General features: G+C 38.1%; 1 protein-coding gene across 4 annotated transcripts in view; it reads left to right on the top strand.

Annotated features, from left to right (window-relative positions):
• Positions 1 to 24,815, top strand: part of DYM (dymeclin) — a 382,693-nt gene that overhangs the window by 281,212 nt on the left and 76,666 nt on the right. For all 4 annotated transcript variants that reach the window (XR_013346107.1, XM_077816663.1, XM_077816662.1 and 1 more), the window contains one exon: positions 7,718 to 7,820. Coding sequence is in view for 3 of the 4 variants with exons in the window: in XM_077816663.1 (XP_077672789.1) it covers positions 7,718 to 7,820 (103 nt within the window). In the remaining variant the exon portion in view is untranslated. The remainder of the gene's footprint in view (positions 1 to 7,717; positions 7,821 to 24,815) is intronic.

The following is a 24,815-nucleotide window of genomic DNA, read 5'->3' as shown; positions in this document are numbered from 1 at the left end:
TCACATATGTCCTTTCACCCACACCATTGTACAAGGAGCTCCATGTTCAGCTGATTATTCACCAGGATCCCCCATCCCAAGTCACTGTTTTCCAGAATAGATTTCCCCATCTTATGAATATATGTCTTCATTCTTTGTTCCTAGATGTATACATTTAAATTTAGCCATATTGAAATGGTTATTGTTTGCTTGTATCTCTCTTACAAAGCGATCAAGATTGTTCTATATCAGTGACCTATGCTTGTCATTATTTGCCACTCTTCCAATCTTTGTTCCATGGTAAATTTTATCAGTAATGATTCTGGGGTTTTTCCAGGTCATTAATAAAAATATTAAGTAGTATAATGCCAAGAATTGATCCCTGTGATTGACCAATAGAAACATACCTACTTGATCATTATTCTCCATTTACAATTACATTTTGAGGCCTATCTGTTAGCCAGTATTTAATCCATTTAGTGTATAGCATGTTGAGTTTCTGTGGTTCTAATTTCTTAATCAAAATGTCATGTGGAACCAAGCCAAATGCCTTACAGAAGTCTTAGCTATATTACATCAAAAATGTATATTATATTAAGTGTCTAATTTTAGTAGCCGCTTTTTAACATCCTCATTAGTTACTGTTGTAATGGAAAGTATTTCATCATAAGATATAAATACATCATATATTTTTTTACCAAATACAGAACTGAAATATTTATTGACCGTTTCTGCCTTTTTTGCATTATTATTCATCTACCATTTCTAGTGTGGGACCAATATCATTTTTAGAACTTGTTTGTTCTTTATATACTTTAAAAACTCATTATTTTCTTTAGCTCTGTTAGCCATTGATTTTTGCTTGTGTTCTTTTGCTTCCTTTATCAATATTCTGTAATTCCTACCTTCTAATTTATATTCATTACTACCAACTTCCCCTTTTTTTCTATTTGTTATATATATTTTTAAAAATAGCTACTTTCACATCCCTTCGAAGACAGCTTGTTGTTGTTTTTTTAACCCGGCTTCTCTTCTTTCTTAATTGTGGTATTGGGTGTCTAGTAAAATTATTTTAAACAGTTTCCAATTATCATTGACAGTTGTCTTTTAAAATTCTTTATCCCAGCTGATTTGGTTCATAATTGTTTTAATTCTTTGATCCTTTAAAAGCACCATATATATATTTTACTGCTTTGGACTTTACATTTGTTATACATAAACAAAATAATCAACTCATGGTCACTTGCAGCTATTCAACCACTAATTTTTAGTTCTGCTATAAAGAGGAATTGATCTGTCAAGATCAGGTCTAATATACAGTTCCCTAATGTTAGATTCAACGCCTTCCGAGTTAGAATTCCTAACAATTATTTATGACAATTGCCTAAGGACACTTTAGTACTGGCAGCATGAAACTTTGAGGTCTGCCATGATAACTCAGGAGGTTTTTTCCCCTACACATTATAGATATGTGCTTAAGAAGTTGGTCTTCCTGTTCTCTAGTGTGATTTTAGAGGTCCATTGATTCGTAAGCATCCTTATGAAAGGATGTGGTAAGGAGGTCCCTGTGTATTTGAGCTTTAACTGTTCTGAACTTGAGTACATTGTTAATATATAAATTACATATCATCACAGAAAGTAATGATGGAAAACCCCACACTATCGTCATCTTATTTAGTCTATCCACCCTGACCGTGAAGGATTTTTTCCTACTATATATTTTTCCATTGTTGTGTCCAGTCTAGTCTTAAATAGGCAGAAGTAGAAGTGTGATTAAGGCATATGAATGGGAATTAGGAGACCTTTTTATGACTCTGCCACGGGTAAATGGGAATAACAATACTGCCTTTAGGTGGTGCTCTGAGGCTGAATTAATATTTTACCAGTTGCTCTCAGATGCTCGGAGAGAGGGTGCTACACAAAGTGCAAATTATTATTCTAATTCATTAAGTGTCTTGAGTGATGAGGCTTCCCCAGACTTCGCCATTGCACTGTTCCACACTCCTAGAGATGTAAGTGTTCAGCAGTTATTCCTGATATTCAGCCTATATTTTCCTTTGCCTAATTTCATCGCATCCCAGGAATTCTGTGAAATTAATAGTTAGTTCACCTTATCACACACCCACCAGAAGTAGAAATTGATAGGGGAGGTTTCAGCAGCTAATCTCCTAATTAAATTATCTGACCTTTTAAATTATAAGAAGAAAAGGGAAAATCAGACAAGAAGAGGGAATGAGGCAACCTTTCTTTTCTCTCTCTAATTCTGCTGTTCCTTCCCCTCTCCTCACTCATCCTCCTCTATTTTCCTGGGGGGTCGTGGAGGGGGGGATTCATTTTGCCATATGTTTTCCAGTTCTGTGCAGGAGGATTAATATTGTGTATGTTTCCATTCTCACATGCTGAAGAAATGCATTACTCAAAATCCTGCTGCCTTATTCTGTCTTTTTTATTTAAATTCCCTTTGCAGCCAAAGCAGCTCATAGGGTTTTCCCCAAAAAGCTACTTATGGTGAAGTCCCTCTTCTTTCCAGAGCTGCATTCTTCCTCTTCTTGAAATGAACTGTACCTTCGGAAATAGACTGAGACACTTTGTTTAATCTGCCCTTGAACTCACTGCACTAGACAGCTCTAGATCAGTTTTAATCAAAGGTGCTGTCTGAACAGCACTAGATGGTTTTGATGACACTACTGAATTAGCAGTACTAATGACTGCAGAAGTAACACTGCATTCCCCGTTGCAGGTAAACAACCAGTTTTCAAAGCCAAGCTTTAGACAAGCTGAAAATCTGTCTGCAAATGAGCAATTTACTGTGTAAAACAGCAACTGGATTTGGGAAGGGAAAAGGAACTGTGCTGCTGTGTATGCCATTATCCTGGATGATCTTATTTTTGTTTTCTTATTCACTTTCAGTAGTCTTATCCAAGTGTTTCCAGTTATAACAGTTGCCGATTGGTGGGAGGCTGATATGAGGCCTAACCAGGTAGATATCTTGATAAAAGACTGTAGATGGATCCACTTTTCTCTGGGATACAGATTTTCACTGTCTTCAGATCTATTGAATTATCTTGAATGCTGTAGGTATTGATCACCACCTATACCTATCACAAAGGATTAGTATTTCTTAATCTTATCTAACACTATTTGTATATCAGACTAATTGAGAGAGGTGTGGTTCAGTGATAGTTTCATCCTGAGGCTAGGACTCAGGAAGCTGTATTTCTAACACCAGCTCTGATCCTTTTTCCCTCTGGTCTTGGGCTTGTTACTTCATTATTCTGCTTCAGTTTCTCCATCTGTAACATAGGGAGGACAATATACAGCTATCATAAAGGTAGTTGTGAGGATTTTATTAGATAATGACTGATAAGGAATTTGAATATAAAGTGTTATAGAAATCAAGCTATTAATACTATTCCTAAGATGACACAGACTGAAGAGATGTTGGGAACGGATAGGACATTGAATTGGCTCTTAAGAGAAAAGGTAAGGTGTGGGTTTGAAAAACTAATTATTTCCTCTTGACTCCCTCAGAAGAATATTGCAAAAATCTCTTGCCTTTTGCAGAGGTTCTTGGATAACAATAAAGAAACAGGATATTGTTAGTGTGAGCAACTTACTCTACATGCTGTAAAAGATACTGACTGTATTTTAAGCAAATAAAGAACAAAGACTTGCTCAAACTCTGATCAACACTTTTGCAGAGAGGAAAGTTTTGAGTTCTCTCTGCTCTTCAAAGCACTAAAACTGTCTCTCAGGTCCCCAAAAGATTCTGTATCTATGGTATATTAACCCAGGAAATATTCTGCCTCTTGCATACTATTTTATGAAACTGGCTATATAAATGTATATATTTGTTTATATAAATGTAACATATGAACAGAGTAGGCTCTGCTGCTGCACCCTGGTGCCCATCAAGAGAGACTACCAAGCATTCCCCAGTGCTAACACCACCACTTCATTGTTAGTGGGTGTCACTAGCTTTTATTTACCCTGTTTTGTGTTGTCACTTTTATATTCTCTAATAAATGACTAATTAATATTAGTGATTTTTGTGAAATCTTATACCAGTTCTAAATCCTTATGAATGCTCTGAAAATAAGCCAGCAGGAGATGATAAAAGAATGTACAACAGCAGAGCTCTTCTACTTATGGTAAATCATGTCACCTCTAGGATATAGTTGACTGCACCAAGAAAAAAAAGTTTTTTACAATTATGACCATCCAGAGCTCTGGGTGCATGTAGAAGAATTATATAATAAAACATACAAATTAGGACACAAACCAATCCAAACTCTCCAACCATCCAGATAAAACTCACTCAGTCCACAATTCCAGAAAAACATGCAGGGGTGGCAGGGAAATATATGAGCTTAACAAATTCAGGTTCTGATGAACCAGTGTGAGGAAGCAGGTTCCAGAACTGAGGTGGATTCTCTGGAAATGCTCTCTGAAATCTATCTAGCTTACATTGTGCCTATTACCATACTATCTGAGTGCCTTATCTCCAGTTTCCCTCCCTTTTAAATCCAGGAGTTAGTAGTTTAAGCAACTGAGAATATTTCAACAGTTACCATATCACACAATTATCGATCTATCTGCAAACTGAAAGCACTGCAGCCTCAGACTGTGTCACTGTATATTCTGATTGTCTCACAAGCATGTTGAACAGGAAGAGCCCTATGGTACCCTCCAAAAGAGGGATTCTTGGAGCAGTGCTACCATGTAGATTCTCTCCGAGATAAAGGAATGGAGCCACTCAAGCATGGTTTATTCTATCCTTGCCAAGAACTGCAGCCTTGTCGTCAGTGGTATCAAAGGCAACTGAGAGATCTCAAAGAATCTGCATGGACATTTGATTACCTCAAACAGGCTATAATTGACCAATGAGACCAGTGCTGTCTGTGAGCCATATCCACAACTAAAACATGGTTGATTTTCAAGTGTCTTTTGAGTTTCTCTCTTACCTTGTGCTGGTGGCACATCACACTTTCAGAATGGTTATAGACATCAAAGAGAAGCAAAAGTGTCTGTCCTTTGTCTCTGTGTGTAAAATATAAAATATGGGGAGATCGAAAATAGAGGTGGTGAATGGATTTGAGGGTAAAAGTAGTAAGCTAACTGCCTGGGAGAAAAAGAAAAGTTAGAAATTACAATAAAGAGGTTGGGGAGCTTCATAAAGCAGGGATCCAGACAGTAATAAATTGTATGATTTGTGAGTTAGTAAATGTATGGTATAAGTAGGGCAATATAACATTTGTCAACCCCAAAGGCTGAACACTTCAAGGCTGTTCACAGCTCTGCTCCTGCATTCTTCTAGGCCAAGATTTTCAAAAGTGACTAGCAATTTTGGAGGTCTCCATTTGTTGGATACTCAACTCGAGGCACCTTACAGGGGTTCTGATTGTCAGAAAGTGCTGAGCACTTATCCTAGTCTTTTATTTCCTACTGCTACTGACATCAGGGCCTTCCCTCTGCCTTCACCTTCAGTTTACGTCCTCCTACATTCACTGCCATGCTTCCTTACATGACTGCCCTGTATGCCTGGAATGACCTCTCTCATCCACATCATTCAAGCTGCTTTCCTCCTTCATATCTCTCCATCAAACACTGTGGTGCATATGTTAAACAGACAATTTCTTGGCTTTCTGTTGTGCAACACTATTCCTTGCTTTTCCACTTCCTTGACTACATCTTGTCTCCCTATGCCTTGCCTCCCTTAGATTGTACGATGCTCAGGCAGGGACCTGTCTTTCTGTGTCTTTAAAGCACCATCTCTGTGTTAACATTAGACAAGGCAGTACAGTATTGTGATGTCTTTGTGTTTACAATAAATATACAGCATAACGATTACATTCCCTATTAAATTTGTTTAAAATGTTAAGATTTATAGTCATGCTCTACCTAAACATCAGCGTCCAGGAACATACCCATACATCTGAAAACGAAGCTGAACCTGTGAGTTTAATGTGATTGAGAGCTGAAGGATAGATTTAAACTGATTGATTGAAAGGCCAGTGTTTTATCCATCAAACCACCCAACTTGTAAATCATCTATTAACCTTAATGAAAATAAATTTTGATTTAATTTTTTGCAGGGTGTAGTAGGGTAAAGTTTTAAAATCTGAAAAATTAAAACAAACGGATATCCTGGTGAAGGGACCTACATGCATGAAGTGAAAGTAAGAAGCAGTCAACTGCCTGTGAATTATTTTTATGATAATGTAATAGATCAGCTTAAACACACAAAACCCCATAATTCTTGGCCATTGTGTCACTTTGATGTTCTATTATGTACAGTGTTCAGCTTTGATCACCTCACCTAGAGAATGATTTACAGTAGCAGAGACCAACAAAGTCTTGAAGGGCAACAAAACAGTTTATGCATGATTTACATATGAAGCCAGATTCTTGAAGTTCTTTAGCCTGAAGAGAAAGATTAGGTGATGTACAAAATAGTGAAGGGTACAGCGAAGACACTCAACAAAGGAACACCAGTGGCACTAAAGAGCAGTCCCTTTAAAATACATAACTTCTAAAATAGTACTTTCATCTGTGTAGTTAACCTGAACCAGTAAATTCACTGCCGAGGAGCTCATACAAATTCAGACTGGAAATAAGGTGCCCCTTTTTTAACTGTAAGGGTAACTAACCATTGGTAATTTGGCATGGATTATAGTGGATTCTCCATCAGTAGCACTTTTTAAATCAGGATCGGATGTTTTTCTAAAAGTTAGGCTCAAATGCAAATAGGAATTAATTCAGGGAAATTTTATGGCCTTTGTTATGCAGGTCAGATTAGATGATCACAGTGTTCCTTTCTGGGCTTGTCTATGAATCTGTACAGTTACGGACTGCATAATTTACATTTTTCTTCAGACTTAATACATCTGTTTAGCATCTCATAGTACTATGTATGCCAGGTGGTGCATGTAAAATAATTTATTTGGGGAATACACAGTGCTTACCCCAATTAGTAAAGATTAAGCACAGGACTTTTAAACGATCCAAAGTGATTTCTGAGCATAAGGGAATGTCTTTAGTGAGACTTTTTATAAGGATGTAAGTCACTTAGATGATTTTGAAATTTCCACCCAAAGTATAAGAAGTTAAAAATAATAAAAAACAATGCAGACATAAAAAGCCCCCCTAAATTCACAGAGGAATTACCTTTGTAATTCAGTTCCTCATCCTCTGAATTGCACCTGAAGTCTCTGCTGCTCCTTGAAAACGTATAGTATGGGAGTGCTGACTAAATTTGTAAAATACATATCTTTATTAACTTGGGTTTTTTTTAATGTACTAGAACATTAACAAACTGAAACATAAAAAGTGGGGGGAAATGTACAATGTATCCAAGGTTGTGGAAAATAAGTATATTGCATTGAGATAGTGAGCTTGAAGACTTAATTGTTATGAATACACAGGAGCAGAATTTAAGTTGCACATACAATCTTAACTTTGTTATTCCCAAACTTTTGAATATTTAAGCATGAAAACTTAACATTCTTTCTCCATATTTTGTAGTATGGAATTCAAAGTTCTTTTTCGCTTACCTAAGATGTAAAGCATATATTACCCATACAATTGATGTGCATTGTATTTTTCTTTAAATCTCCCAATTCAAGGAAATATTATGGAGAGTTTCTTCTAATTGAATAGTCTAGCTTACTGGAAATAGAGGGTCGCTTGTGAATTCTTATTATAGTAAACATTTTCCGATTTTTCTGTTCTTTTTCAGTTTGTTTTCTTTGTTGTCTAAAAAACACAACAAAGTTTTGGAGCAAGCCACACAAACCTTGCGAGGTTCCCTCAGTTCAGATGACTCTCCACTTCCTGATTACGTGAGTATTGAGCTTAATGTTTTAGTGAACTTCTCAAAATAGAAGCAGGAACATCCCTAAATCTGCAAAAGTTTATCGAAGTGTGTGACAATGAGGCAACCACCAACACCAAAATATAGGAACCTCTCAAAATGACATCATGTCTGAAACTTAGTAAGAAAATGAAAAATATACTTACAAATGGCAAAACAAAACCACAGCTATTCAATGCTAAGAAACCTTCCATAGCCTGTCAGCTTGCAGTTTTCAAGAGAGTTGCAATCAGATGCATTTGAGAGAGATAGTTAAAAGCATACTTTAAAAAAAAAAACCTCTTCGGCATCTACCAATATTTTAAAAGGCCTAAAATATTATGCAGATCTGCTATTGAAACAAACCCTAATTCATCTGTGAAACAGCAGTGCCCAATATATGAATGAAGTTGTAGACCAAACTGGTGTTTTCTGAACATGCATGCGCACATGCACTTCTAAGGATGGCTTCTCATCTGTTCTAAGCCAATATCTTCAGATGGGACAATAATTTGTAAATTGATAGCATGACTGTCAGAAAACTCCTTGTTTACTATACTGTTAATTTATACAACAAAGAAAGTTCCTCCCAGGTCTTAAATGGTATTATTTATATATTCTTTTCAAATGTCTCTGGTTTATATTGATTTACATTGTTACATTTTATTTTATAAAACTTGTGCAAAAATGTTTTTCCTCATTTATAAATTGCTATGAGTTTGACCATGGAAATATAACCATATTTTACCTTGAGTTTTAGTAAGTGTTTCAGGAAACCAAACTCTGAGGGATTACAAACTGTACAACTCCATCTTCACATATTTCAAGCTTTTAAAAGCCTATGTACCTTCTAGAACATCTTTTATTATTATTATTTATTATTTGCATTATCATATAACCTAGGAGCTCCAGTCATGGAACAGAACCCAACGGTAGGCACTGTACAAATAGAAAAAAAGATAGTCCCTGCCTACAGACCCTAAGTATAAGACAAGAGACAACTGATGAATACAGACAGACTAATAGGGGAGTACAAGGAAACAATATTGGTCAGCACGATAGGCTGTGGTCTCAACACACTAGCTAATAGCTATTGAAACTATTACTTTTTATCTAACAGGTTATATTTTGGGGGCTCAAAATGATTAATTTAACTAGCAACATCTCTTGACTCGCATGTCCTGGCCAGAGTTGTTTATATGCAATACACAAACAATGCCATTTTGCTATTCAAAAGCAGAGGGCTGGCTAAGTTATTGAGTAAACAATCATCAGCATTTTTTCCTATTTAGTCTTGCCACCTGTGATGCCATATTTCAGAGTAACTTCTTATGACAACAGTGAGTTTATGCTCTCTGATTTGTCTGTTGTGCTTTTGAGAAGTAACACTCTAACCTTTAACATATCAACTAATTTGTAACTCAAAACATGGTGTTAAACAAACAAAACAAAAAGTCACTTATTAGCATAAGGAAAGAACCATATCATGTGTTTTATTAAAAGAGAATATAACATAAGTCTAAAAGCTCTTTCAGTTGGGTAAGCATGAACAACCAGATGTCCTTTAGACTTTGCAAGAGTCTGAATGGGTTGGTGCTCTAACTTTATAAGTAAAAAGAAAAGGGGTGCTTGTGGCACCTTAGAGACTAACAAATTTATTTGAGCATAAGCTTTCGTGAGCTACAGCTCACTTCCGATGAAGTGAGCTGTAGCTCACGAAAGCTTATGCTCAAAAAAATTTGTTAGTCTCTAAGGTGCCACAAGTCCTCCTTTTCTCCTTGGAATTCTGTCCATCCTCTCCCCTTCCCCCCCCCACCCCCACACCTCAGACAGGGGCAATGTGATGGTTATGTTTAGGGGCCTGGGGGATTATATCTAGTTTTTAAGATTAAAGATCTTTTTTATCTTTAGAATTCACCCCCAAGTCTTATGAAATAGTTAATTTTAGGTAAAAGTTGAAAAACTCAGTAAGGAACAAAATTTAAATTTAAAAATAATTTTTTATTCTAATAAATTGACATGATATTCAGTGCACATTTAGTCATGTTGGTTTGTTCAGTGTCCACATTAATTTTAACTGCAATTATATGCAACACAGGGATAGTGGGCTTATGGCAGCAGGTGCTTTACTTGCTGCTTACTAGTATTTGGTCTTAGATGTTGAGTGGCAAGTTGAAGGCCTTTTGGAGCAGACTTCTGGAAGTGCGCAACACCCATAATTGGGGTCAGACTTCCAGAAGTTCTGAGCACTCAGAGGTTGCTGGCTGCTGAATTCTTCTGAAAATCTACCCCTTTATTTTCATACTAGCCAACTACCAGCACTAAGAATTTAAGCCACCAATCTTCTAGTTGGCTAGGTTATCCACAAACAGCCAAGATAAATTGGTAACTGGCCACATGAGGAAATTTCTGAAATCAGTTGAGTTTAAAATTTGACATTTATATTTGGGAGGTAGAAAAAAGTGGATGTTTCCCAAAGCGAACCCTAGAAATACATCCTTGCACACATGAAGTGAGCTGTAGCTCACAAAAGCTTATGCTCTAATAAATTTGTTAGTCTCTAAGGTGCCACAAGTACTCCTTTTCCTTTTGCAGATACAGACTAATACAGCTGCTACTCTGAAACCTGTCAGTTAGATGCTGGAGTTCTAAATGATCCCATCTTTGGGGATGTCACTTGAATGTCATTTCAAAGGCAATTAAAAGCTTGTCAGTGGCCGGAAGTACCCTCTAGCAATTAAACCTCTGGCTTATTCATATAGCATTTGGAAATCCCTCTGATGAAAGTTGCTGTACAAGTACAAAATATTATTTTTTCATCCCACAAGATCTATAGAGTAACTACACAGTTGTCAATACATACTTTTACTAAACATTTATTTCTTGGACACATTTTAAAGTTGGTCTCAAGAAATTCCTAGTGTTTTAGAGCACTCTGGTGCCATATGTTGAAGGTCATGTGACCAAATCATATGAAATGTGCAAGAAAGTTCCTTTGCAACGCATCTTTCATATGTGGGGCATATGACCCCATCTTTTTAAATACAAAAAATGCTCTCATGATCCATCCTCCAAAGCACAGTCCAGAATGTTACTTTTCTGCATTAGTTAAGGCCTAGAAATTGATCTACTTTTATAGTCAATAAGGAAAGTTTAAATAATATGAGCAAAATAAGCCATGCAATTTGAGTCCAGTAGCAAAGCCTGATGGATTTGTAAGAACTGCTGATCAGAGCTGAATTTTTCCTGGCCAATTCCCAGTCTAGTGAATTATTTCTTACCTGCTGTGCAAAGCTAATGTTATTTGGAAGCCCAGGATTCTACAAATGTCGCTGCATTTCCTCCTCCTTTTTTAATAATCTAAATAAAACTTCGTAATTGCTTGATGAGATGTTTCTCTCTTTCTATTCTTTTTCTTTCTCAGCTTGTGCTCTATAATGGCGGTAAATGAAGTCCACTATTTAGATTCTTCTTTGATTTATCCTTGATTTATATGGTAAATAGAAAGCAGCTGTCTATTTAAGCATCTAATTCTTGAAACCCTTAGGCCCCTCAAGCATCATCTGGAAATAATGTAGCTTGTAAAACAAAGCTAAGAAGAAAAAGCAATGTTTGTTTTATGTGGGATGAATGACTTCAGTTGGGGTCCTTCTAATTCGGCCATTATGAGGGTTATTAAAAAGCAGTATTACAAAAGTGGTTTCAACAAAAAGAATTTTTTGTAACTTCTATCTTGTTATTACAGTTGATTATAGTCAAAGCTGAAAGTACTTATTAATAGACCTTCATTTCAGTTCCCCCAACTGAGAACCAAAGGATCTGTAATCTTGCTCTCTCATATATGGATGGATGTTAAATGGTTCCCTTATTTCATTTAATTCCTTAAAACAATCAGTGTGTTAGAAGTCAAATCTACATATTTGTCTTGTATGTCTTGGGATCTGTAAAGTCTAGCTGAAGGAAGGTCTCTGAACAGAAATATTATTAGCTATCTTTTAAACAAGGTGAAACAACATAGAAAGCTACATGTTTTATTCAGGATTTAATGACGTTGCTGTTGATAAAAATGACTGCATATAAGAACTAGACAAGCTTTATCTTCAGTATGTGTGATTTAATCTCAGTTTTGTTAAACTGCTGAAGCAAAGTTAATGCTCTGTAACATAAATTATTTCACCCTACCATGCCACCATATCTCCTGTCCTGTCCTTGTCTTTAGGAATAAGTTTCTGTGACGTTCTCTCAGCTGTGATCTCTTTAGACAATCACTTGATCTGTTAGCTGAGATTGCCAACAGTAGTACCAGCTGAGGTGGTGGTTTTTGTGACCTGGACAAATGAGTTGTTAATCTGTCTACCAAACTGCCAATATATAAGAATTTCAGTCACTCAATCTGGACAATGTAAAAAGTGTAACTAAGAGATCATAACGTTTTGGCACCATGTAAAGTCTTGTATGCTTACATAGGTACAACCCATAGGCACAGCTGCACCTAACAAAAGTTTGGTTTTAGAGCTATATTAAGGTAAACAGACTTTACTTGTGATATTCTCAGCATCTAAAGAAGAACTGCATCACAGTGGGCAATAAGCATTTCTTACGAAGGTGAACTGCCTATCATTAAATGAATAGATTGATTAATGAGAAATAGAACTAAGATGACAGTCTTCTGCGCTACAATCTGGTAACTTTAGTAGTGTTTTAGAGGTGAAACTAAACCAGTTAGCCATCCAGCTACTATGATACAATTAATAATGTCTAGACCAGTGGTGGGCAACCTGCGGCCCGCCAGGATAATCCGCTGGTGGCCATGAGACAGTTTGTTTACATTGACCGTCCGCAGCTCCCAGTGGCTGAGGTTCGCCGTTCCCGGCCAATGGGAGCTGCAGGACGCGGTGGCCAGCACATCCCTGCGGCCCATGCTGCTTCCTGCAGCTCCCATTGTCCGGGAACGGCGAACTGCAGCCACTGGGAGCTGCGGACGGTCAATGTAAACAAACTGCCTCATGGCCCGCTAGAGGATTACCCTGACAGGCCACAGGTTGCCCACCACTGGTCTAGACAATAGACTGTCGACATACTGTCTAGCAGTAATTACACATAGTGACTGTGTATTGCATTAGAGTTCCTTAATTGTATCCTTTGTTATGCTAGCAGTAGAAGTTGAGTCATTTTTTGCTGAACGAGAAAAGGCTTCTCATCATCAAATATAAAAAAAGAAAGTAATCTTTCTGGCATAGTGTTTACTCAAGAGTCATATTTAAAATCTATTGTTTAGCCCTGTTCTTTCCATTGAAGCTCTGTCGGCTTCTTTCCAGAATTATTTTCCTATGTAACTTCTTCCATTTTTACTTGTCAAGGTCCCGACATAATTTAAGCTTTTCAGGGTTTGATTTACCAAAATGATAGTATTTAGTTCCATCATATTAATGAATGAATGGCATTGTTAGTACTCACTTACTCCTAAATGTTTGTCTTTGAATTTTAGACCTTTTTATGGGTGCACTTAATATGGTTTTCTAGTGTAATTATGAAATAAAATGATTATTTGTTTTAGTAAGTTATTATTGGAAGTTGCAGTATATAAAACAATATCCGATATTTGTGATATTTTTTAACTTGGCAATGTCTGTTTAAGGTATGCAAAATCTAGCAATTTAGGCTCCCTCTAATGTGATGGTGACCCAGTTTTGCACTAAATTATTCCTAGATTCTAAGGCCAGAAGGGACCTCTGTGATCATCTAGTCTGATCTCCTGTATAGCACAAGCCATGGAACTTCTCCAGAATAATTCGTAGAGAATATATTTTAGAAAAATATCCAATCTTTATTTAAAAATTGTCAGTGATAGAAAATTCACAATGACCCTTGGTAAATTGTTCCAATGGTTAATTTACCCTCGCTGTCAAAAATTTACACTTTATTTTTAGTCTGAATTTGTCTAGCTTCAGCTTTCAGCAGGTGGGTTGTGTTTATACCTTTCTCTGCTAGATTGAAGAGCCCATTATTAAATTGTTCCACATCTAGGTACTTAGAATCATAGAATATCAGGGTTGGAAGGGACCTCAGGCGATCATCTAGTCCAACCCCCTGCTCAAAGCAGGACCAATCCCCAATTTTTGCCGCAGATCCCTAACTGGCCCCCTCAAGGATTGAACTCACAACCCTGGGTTTAGCAGGCTAATGCTCAAACCACTGAAACTTATAGACCGTAATCAAGTCACTCCTTAACCTTCTCTTTGTTAACCTAAATCGATTGAGCTCCTTGAGTCTACAAGTAAAAGACATATTTTCTAATCCTTTAATCATTCTCATGGCTCTTCTCTGAACCCACTCCAATTTATCAACATCCTTCTTGAATTGTTGGCACCAGAACTGGACACAGTATTCCAGCAGTGGTCTCACCCATGCGAAATACAGAGGTAAAATAACCGCTGTACTCCTACTTGAAATTCCCATTTATGCATCCAGGGATCACTTTATCTCTTTTGGCCACAGCATCACACTGGGAGTTCACTATTCAGAGTCACTGTTTCCCACCATAGAGTCCCGCATTCTGTAAGTATGGCCTACACTCTTTGTTTGTAGAGATATACATTTACGTTTAGCCATATTAAAATGCATATTGTTTGCTTACTCCCAGTTTACCAAGCGATGCAGATTACTCTGAATCAGTGACTTGTCTTCTTCATTATTTACCATTCCCCCAATTTTTGTGTTATCTGCAAACTTTATCAGTCATGATTTTATTTTTCTTCCAAGTCATTGATGAAAATATTAAATAGAATAGGTCCAAGAACCAATGCCTGTGGAACCCCATTGGAAACAAACCTGCTCAATGACAATTCCCCATTTAGTTACATTTTGAGACCTATCAGTTAGTCATTTTTTAATTTAATGTGTGCCAAGTTAATTTTATATCATTTTAGCTTTTTAATCAAAATGTGTGATACCAAATCTAACACCTTGCAGAAGTCTAAGTATATTACAACAACACTATTACCTTTATCAGCCAGTCTTGCAAGTTCATCAAAAAAATATATCAAGTTAGTTTGATAGGATCTATTTTCCATAAACACATGTTGATTTTCATGAATTACATTACCTTCCTTTAGTTTTTCCTTAATTGAGTCCTGTATCAGCCGCTCTATTTTCTTGCCCAGGATTGATGTCAGGCCAACAGGCCTATAATTACCTGGGTCATCCCATTTACCCTTTTTAAAAATTGGCACAATGTTAGCTTTCTTCCAGTCTTCTGGAACTTCCCAAATGTTCCAAGACTTATTGAAAATCAATATTAATGGTCCAGTGACCTCTCAACCAGCTCTTTTAAAACTTTTGGATGCAAGTTATTTGACCTACTGCTTTAAAAATGTCTAACTTTAGATAGTTTCTGTTTAACATCCTCCAGAGATACTAGTGGAATGGAGGGAGTCTTATCATCATCATATGATGAGACTATATTATGGTTTTTCCGCAAATACAGAGTAGAAATATTTATTCAGCATTTCTGCCTTTTCTGTATTATTGTTGATAATTCTACCATTTCCATCGAGTAATGGACTAATACCATTGTCAGGATTCTTTTTGCTCCTAATATATTTTAAAACCACCTTCTTATTGTCCTTTAATGTGCTAGCCATAGATTTCTCCTTGTGTCCCTTGTCAATTTTCTGCAGTTCCTAACTTCCGACTTATATTCATTACTATCAACTTCCCCTTTCTTCCATTTGTTGTATATTATTTTTTTAATTTGTACAGCTGCCTCTATTTCCCCCCTAAACCAGATTGTTTTTTTAACCATAGCACAAAAGTGGGAGTGTGCTAATAAAATTTTCAGATGACACAAAATGGAGAGGTATTGCCAATACGGAGGAGTGTTAGGGGGCTTATTCCTTCACCCACTTACTTCCCTGGTCCTTCTCGCATGAACAGAGAGCAACAATACCCGAAGTCCAAAGGTGCAAACAATTCGATGTTTATTGGGGTGAACTTTCAGCAAGCATGATTCCAGTTTCCTTCCTTAGTGTCCATCCCCCTTCCCAGCTCTGACACCACAGAGCCTTACACCTGTGTCCCTGTTCCCATTCCTGCCCTTAGCCAAACATGATTCCAATTTCCCCACCCCCATTCCCTGTTCCCATTTCCCCCTTTAGCAAAACATGATTCCAATTTCCCCACCCCCATTCCCTGTTCCCATTTCCTCCACCCACACACCCACTCACTTCCTGACTGACTGCAGACTATATAGTAAAACTTGAGTTCTGCTTAGCTATACCTTAACCAATCATTTTCCTGAAATGTAACTAACCAATTCTAACATATTGTAACATGATTATGTAACCAATTATATCCCACCACCTTAATTAGTTTACACCCAGCAAAATTAATTATACAGCAGACAGGAACAATCACAGAACCAGACAGAGATTATACAAAAAGAAAAGGAGTGCTTGTGGCACCTTAGAGACTAACCAATTTATTTGAGCATAAGCTTTCGTGAGCTACAGCTCACTTCATCGGATGCATAAAGTGGAAAATACAGTGAGGAGATATATATACACACAGATCATGCAAAAATGGATGTTAACCATACACATTGTAAGGAGAGTGATCACTTAAGATGAGTTATTACCAGCAGGAGAGTGGGGTGGGGGGAGAGAAAACCTTTCGAAGTGATAATCGAGGTAGGCCATTTCCAGCACATTTCCAGGAGTTAACAAGAACATCTGAGGAACAGTAGGGGGACAGGGGGGAGGAATAAACAAGGGGAAATAGTTTTACTTTGTATAATGACTCAACCACTACAGTCTCTATTCAAGCCTAAGTTAATTGTATCCAATTTGCAAATTAATTCCAATTCAGCAGTCTCTCATTGGAGTCTGTTTTCGAAGTTTTTTTGTTGAAGAATAGTCACTTTTGGATCAGAAATCGAGTGACCAGAGAGATTGAAGTGTTCTCCGATTGGTTTATGAATGTTATAATTCTTGACATCTGATTTGCGTCCATTTATTCTTTTACGTAGAGACTGTCCAGTTTGCCCAATGTACATGGCAGAGGGGCATTGCTGGCACATGATGGCATATATTACATTGGTAGACGTGCAGGTGAACGAGCCTCTGATAGTGTGGCTGATGTGATTAGGCCCTATGATGGTGTCCCCTGAATAGATATGTGGACACAGTTGGCAACGGGCTTTGTTGCAAGGATAGGTTCCTGGGTTAGTGGTTCTGTTGTGTGGTGTGTGGTTGCTGGTCAGCATTTGCTTCAGGTTGGGGGGCTGTCTGTAGGCAATGACTGGCCTGTCTCCCAAGATTTGTGAGAGTGATGGGTTGTCCTTCAGGATAGGTTGTAGATCCTTGATAATGCGTTGGAGAAGTTTTAGTTGGGGGCTGAAGGTGACGGCTAGAGGCATTCTGTTATTTTCTTTGTTAGGCTTGTTCTGTAGTAGGTGACTTCTGGGTACTCTTCTGGCTCTGTCAGTCTGTTTCTTCACTTCAGCAGGTGGGTATTGTGGTTGTAAGAATGCTTGATAGAAATCTTGTAGGTGTTTGTCTCTGTCTGAGGGGTTGGAGCAAATGCGGTTGTGTCATAGAGCTTGGCTGTAGACAATGGATCGTGTGTTGTGGTCTGGGTAAAAACTGGAGGCATGTAGGTAGGAATAGCGGTCAGTAGGTTTCCGGTATAGGGTGGTGTTTATGTGACCATCGCTTATTAGCACTGTAGTGTCCAGGAAGTGGATCTCTTGTGTGGACTGGTCCAGGCTGAGGTTGATGGTGGGATGGAAATTGTTGAAATCATGGTGGAATTCCTCAAGGGCTTCTTTTCCATGGGTCCAGATGATGAAGATGTCATCAATATAGCGCAAGTAGAGTAGGGGCATTAGGGGATGAGAGCTGAGGAAGCGTTGTTCTAAGTCAGCCATAAAAATGTTGGCATACTGTGGGGCCATGCGGGTACTCATAGCAGTGCTGCTGATTTGAAGGTATATATTGTCCCCAAATGTGAAATAGTTATGGGTGAGGACAAAGTCACAAAGTTCAGCCACCAGGTTTGCTGTGACATTATCGGGGATAGTGTTCCTGACAGCTTGTAGTCCATCTTTGTGTGGAATGTTGGTGTAGAGGGCTTCTACATCCATAATGGCCAGGATGGTGTTTTCAAGAAGATCACCGATGGATTGTCGTTTCCTCAGGACGTCGGTGGTGTCTCGAAGATAGCTAGGAGTGCTGGTAGCGTAGGGCCTGAGGAGGGAGTCTACGTGGCCAGACAATCCTGCTGTCAGGGTGCCAATGCCTGAAATGATGGGGCGCCCAGGATTTCCAGGTTTATGGATCTTGGGTAGCGGATAGAATACTCCAGGTCGGGGTTCCAGGGGTGTGTCTGTGCAGATTTGTTCTTGTGCTTTTTCAGGGATTTTCTTGAGCAAATGCTGTAGTTTCTTTTGGTAACCCTCAGTGGGATCAGAGGGTAATGGCTTGTAGAAAGTGGTGTTGGAGAGCTGCCGAGCAGCCTCTTGTTCATATTCCAACCTATTCATGATGACAACAGCACCTCCTTTGTCAGCCTTTTTGATTATGATGTCAGAGTTGTTTCTGAGGCTGTGGATGGCATTGTAATCTGCACGGCTGAGGTTATGGGGTAAGTGATGCTGCTTTTCCACAATTTCAGCCCATGCACGTCGGCAGAAGCACTCTATGTAGAAGTCCAGTCTGCTGTTTCGACCTTCAGGAGGAGTCCACCTAGAATCCTTCTTTTTGTAGTGTTGGTAGGGTGGTCTCTGTGGATTAGTGTGTTGTTCAGAGGTGTGTTGGAAATATTCCTTGAGTCAGAGATGTCGAAAATAGGATTCTAGGTCACTACAGAACTGTATCACGTTCGTGGGGGTGGAGGGGCAGAAGGAGAGGCCCCGAGATAGGACAGATTCTTCTGCTGGGCTAAGAATTCACCTGCACATCTACCAATGTGATATATGCCATCATGTGCCAGCAATGCCCCTCTGCCATGTACATTGGGCAAACTGGACAGTCTCTACGTAAAAGAATAAATGGACACAAATCAGATGTCAAGAATTATAACATTCATAAACCAGTCGGAGAACACTTCAATCTCTCTGGTCACTCGATTTCTGATCTAAAAGTGACTGTTCTTCAACAAAAAAACTTCAAAAACAGACTCCAATGAGAGATTGCTGAATTGGAATTAATTTGCAAATTGGATGCAATTAACCTAGGCTTGAATAGAGACTGGGAGTGGTTGAGTCATTATACAAAGTAAAACTATTTCTCCTTGTTTATTCTCTTCCCCCCCACCCCCACCCCCACTCCTGTTCCTCAGACGTTCTTGTTAACTCCTGGAAATGTGCTGGAAATGGCCCATCTTGATTATCACTTCAAAAGGTTTTCTCTCCCCCCATCCCACTCTCCTGCTGGTAATAGCTCATCTTAAGTGATCACTCTCCTTACAATGTGTATGGTTAACATAACATCCATTTTTGCATGATCTGTGTGTTTTCCACTTTATGCATCCGATGAAGTGAGCTGTAGCTCACGAAAGCTTATGCTCAAATAAATTGGTTAGTCTCTAAGGTGCCACAAGTACTCCTTTTCTTTTTGCGAATACAGACTAACACAGCTGCTACTCTGAAACCAGAGATTATACAGACAAACAATAGCAAAGTGGGAACTATAATGACAAAACAATACAGAAGTGAGGATTTCACATCCCATCTATTGATAAGTGAGTTCTTGCCAGACAGGATGCTATCAAACTTAAGTTTCGTTTTACATCTTCTAGGCACTTCCCTTTCTCTGGAGGTAATAGGCACTATCAGAAGAGGATTGTATTCCTAACAGCCCAATAGCATCTTCTTTCAATGTGACTAGTTTGGAATGTGAGGATGTGACTGGTCGCTTCCCAGCTTATGGCTGCCTTTGTTGCTTAGCCAAAGGCCTTAGCCTAAAAACAGGGCCTCAGACTGTCACAGTAAGAGAAGACCCTTACACCAGCAGACAGTGATTTTGGTTCTTTTATATCTCTATAACTAGCCAAGTGATAAGAATACACCTAAATTCTTAGAGTATAGGCCTTTACAGACAGGCCTGAATATCTATATCCGAACAAGGAGGATCAGAATATCATACAAGAAGATTTGGGTGACCTTTAAAACTGGAATAATAGAAATGGGATGAAATTTCATAGTGCAAAGTGCAAGGTTATACACTTAGAGACTAACCATAAGAATTTTTGCTGTAAACTGGGGACATATAAATTGGAAGTGACAAAGGAGAGGAAAGACTTGGGTGTATTGGGCGATCACAGGATGACTATGAGCCATTGATATGATGCGGCCATGAAAAAAGGGTAATGCAGTCCTAGGATGCATCAGGCAAGGTATTTACATTAGAGATAAGGAAGTGTTAGTACCATCATGCAAGGCACTGGTGAGACCTCATCTGGAATACTGTGCAATTCTGGTCTCCCATGTTTTAGAAAGATGAATTCAAACTGGAACAGGTGCAGAGCAGATCATCTAGGATGATCAGAAGAGTGGAAAACCTACCTTACAAGAGGAGACTTAAGGAGCTTGGCTTGTTTAGCCTAACCAAATGAAGACTGAGGGGGAATATGATTGCTCTCTATAAATACATTAGCGAGATAAACACAAGGGAGGGAGAGGAGTTATTTAAGTTAAGGGCCAATGTTGGCACAAGAACAAATGGATATAAACTGGCCATCAACAAGTTAAGGCTTGAAATGACATGAAGGTTTCTAACCATCAGAGGAGTGAAATTCTGGAACATCTTTTCAAGGGGACATAAATTCTAACTGTTTTCAGGACTGAGTTTGATAAATTTATGGAGGGGATGGTATGATGAGATTGCCTACAATGGCATGTGGCCCTGTTGCAACTGCTAGTAACAAATATCTCCATCAGCCAGATATGGGACAATAGATGGGGAGGACTCTGAGGTACTACTGTGAATTCTTTCCCTGGTGTCTGGCTGGTGGGTCTCATTGACATGCTCAGGGTCTAACTGATGGTTGTATTATGGGGTAGGAAAATAATTTTTCCCGAGGTCAATTTGGTAGAGACCCTGGTGGGTTTTGCCTTCTTCTGCAGCATGGACAAAGGTCATTTGCTGGTTTGAAGTAAATGGTAGATTTTCTATAACTTGAAGTCTTTAAATCATGATTTGAGGACTTCAGTAACTCAGCCAGTCTATTACAGGAGTGGGTGGGTGAGGTTCTGTGACCTGCGATGTGCAGGAGTTCAAACTAGAGGATCGCGATTGTCCCTTCTGGCCTTAAAGTCTATAAGTTCCTCTTTATCGGTTAAGATGAGGTTTAATTATAGAATTCTCCTGTGTTGACTGCAACACTTCTTGTCTTAGGAAATTGTCATCTATTATAATTAGAAATTCGAAGGATGTTATTGTACTGGCTGCATGAAACCTCCAGCATATGTCACTCAAATTGAAGTTGTCCATTATCATACAGGTATAGATAGGTGCATAAGGAGCTGTTCATTCTGTTTCCACATGTGATTTGGTGATCTGTAGCAGACACCAACTAGTACCCCGACTTCTGCTTTATCTGTTAGGACATTGATGCAGAAGCATTCAGGATCATTTTCTTGTGAATTATCAGTAACTCGGAAACAGGTAATTTCATTTTTGACATAGAGTGCCACTTCCCCTCCCCTTTTGCCCACTCAATCCTTCCTAAATAGGTAACATATAACCATTGATCTTAACATTCCAATCATGCAAATTATACTAGCAGGCTTCAATAACACCAACTAGATAGAATTTCTGCTCATAAATGAGCAATTCCAATTTTTCTTGTTTGTTACCCAGGCTCCTCTCATTGGTGTATAAGCAATTCAGGTATTTCTTCTCTTCATGTCCTTTGGTTCCTTGATTAATGTTGTTCTCTGCATTTTGGTTGTGTACTGAGTGCTTGTATCTTCCCTCTTCTTACCCTCTCTTTAGCTATCAGTTTAATCCCCTTCTGACTATTCTGGTTGCTGTCTGATTCTTGACAACCCTACACTGTTGGCTTATAAATGGAATTGCCATTTAATATCAGATTCTTTTTAGGGTGCTCTTCCTTCCACTGCGAGTGCTGAGCTGCAGGCTATAAATATATTTTCTAAGTATTAGTCATCCTCTCCCCCAGATGAATTATGTTTTAGCATGAGAGAAAATTACTCCTACCTAATCCCACAATTTTTATATAATTAAAAGGTAGCAATTTTTGGGCAGACTTGAATAACTGTCTAACTTAAGAGCCAAAATGAGCTCCTTTATTAAGTAAGTGCCAAATTCTGCAGTTCCTTCTGAATTCTTACTCAGCACCTCCCCTTGAATCCATTTGGAGTCTTTACTAAGTAAAGACTGCATGATTTACCCCTAAACAAAAGGAACAAATTAACCTAAAATTATGTGACAAAATGCTGGTTTGGTTCAAACTGTTTAAACTTCTGATTATTTGTACAGAAGACTGTAGTATGTTTTGTTTGGGGATTTTTTGTTTGTTTTTTGCAATTGCTCTTCACATTGTTTTTTGTTTAGTAACAAGTTTGTAGCTGAAGGATTTTTGGACAAGTTTAAGTTCAAGAAAATGCTTTTGATGTATAACACCAGGAATTTCATGAAAGTCTAATGTGTCACATCATCTATGTTTCATATACTAGATATATCTTATGTTACCTAGAAATTGAGTTATTTTAGCATCTACATTTGCTTTAAGGATATTCTGTGTAGTAGAAATGTTTCATGATCTTCTGGTCAAAAGAGCTGCATCCTTTGGACATATGAGGCATGAAAATAAACTTCAAGAAATGGCGAGAACAATTAGCAATAGCAATTAGATTTGCATCTCAAAAGTTTCTCTCCATAGACTACATATATAACATTAATACACATTGAAGTATAAAGATGCAACAACTCTACAATTATTTGAAGAGACTTAAATACTAAATTTGTATTTGTTATTTTCCGTTGAAATGTGGTGGTTATTATTCCTCAGATTTCATTGTCATAATTCTGGAGAAAAAAGGTTTAGAAGATTTTTATTTTTATTTACACTCAGAAGAAATATATTGGGCAAGCAATTCATGTGAACATAATTAAAGGTGAAAGTGATTAGTTAGCTAAGTGAATTGTGGAATAATTGCTTTAGAAACTACAGAGTGCTCTCATATTGGACCCCCAAAAAAACCCCATTAAAAGGTACATTTTTGTGCACGGCTTTCCACATCAATATTATAGTTGCCTGGGTTTAAAAAAATGGATTTAGAACACTGATGCAGTCCAGTGTTTAAAAAACCCAAGATGATTCTGTTTAAACTCTTGATAGCAGACACCACCATTGTGGGGGAAGAGAGTCTTCATAGGCTTTCTCTTTGTAAACACAATTTACTGCTGGCTTGCAAGTGAAGGGGGGTTCCAAAGAGGATGGAGCTAGGCTGTTCTCGGTGGCAGATGATAGAACAAGAAGCAATGGTCTCAAGTTGCAGTGCGAGAGGTCTAGGTTGGATATTTGGAATCACTATTTCATTAGGAGGGTGGTGAAGCACTGGAATGGATTACCTAGGGAGGTGGTAGAATCTCCATCCTTAGAGGTTTTTAAGGCCCAGTTTGACAAAGCCTTGGCTGGGATGATTTAGTTGGTGTTGGTCCTGCTTTGAGCAGGGGATTGGACTTGATGACCTCCTGAGGTCTCTTCCAACCCTAATATTCTATGATTCTATGAAGGTGCTGACCTATGTTAATAAGCTTCTGACTTGATTATTTTGTGTTAGTAAAGAATTTTGAATTCCTTAGATACAAATGCTATATAAGTATTCATGTTCACATTCCCCAACAAGCTTGTTCCTCATTTTTACTTGTTGATTGGCCTTTGAAAAGTTTCCCCGTTGCCATCCAAGGGTGGATTTATAGTAATAGACCTATAGATGAAAGCATCAGTGTAGGAGAGTCTGAATGCAACAGCCAGTAATACAGTATATGCTGTTGGTTGAGAATGTTTTAATTGTCTGTGGTGTGACCTATTCCTCTGTCTGAATGGGTTGCTCAGGACATTTTCTAAAAGGTTGATTATTCTTTGTGGAGTTGAGCTTTATCAAGGATCCATGGGGAGTGAGAAATTCCATATTCAGTTGTTCTCCAAAATAGGTCTAAGTGTTTGCAGGAGCAGTTCCTAATTCTTCCAACGTTTCTGGAAAGAGTGAGATTATTTTTGTAGCGTCTGTATATTGCATCAGTTTAGTAAAACGGAGTGTTAACAGTCATAAAGCAGAGTTTGGAACAAAGAAAAAAACCTTTAGAAAGCCCAAAGTATGTTTCCTTATTTTACAGATGTCTAAATATTTCTCTTTATAAACATACAAAGATGGGGGGAGGGGAAGTAGGTGACAGAGACACTGAAAGGAATATATATTAGGTTTTTCAAGCTTTTATTAAAATAAATTCTTTAAAATTTGAAATATTCTGTTATCTTTTCTATCTGAGATACTGGTGAAATTTCATAGCACAAAAGACCTGGCCCTTTTATTTCTAATTACTCTTAGCTTTCCTTTAATCCCTGTTTTATGACATAACCAATGCCCCTAACCAATAGGGCCTTTGAACTCTTCTAGTTGGATGACTGGCATTTTTAAACAATATATGTATGCATTGGAAAGAAGTTATACTGTTGTGTAAGGAGAATAAAACAAGTTCTCTGGCGTTTCCTTCACTATCGAGTTGTATTATGGGCAGTGATTTGGCTGGAAGTTGTGTGCAATGGAGAGACCTCTCTCTAGAAAAAGTGGCAAGAAATAGAAAATAAAAAAGAGCTGCAAGTAAACGAAAGTTAGTAACATAGAGACAGAAAATATTCTGTTGTAGACTGGGTGCTTAGGGCATGGATAAAAGAGTATATAAAGCCTTTCTCCTCTGGGTTACTTGTTCAACTCCAGCCCAGGTTGGAAGTGACC

This window comes from Eretmochelys imbricata, chromosome 5 (assembly GCF_965152235.1).
Source record: "Eretmochelys imbricata isolate rEreImb1 chromosome 5, rEreImb1.hap1, whole genome shotgun sequence".
NCBI classification, from domain to species: Eukaryota; Metazoa; Chordata; order Testudines; family Cheloniidae; genus Eretmochelys; species Eretmochelys imbricata.
The sequence above is the reverse complement of the archived record's forward strand: the minus strand, read 5'-3'. Positions and strand labels throughout refer to the sequence as shown.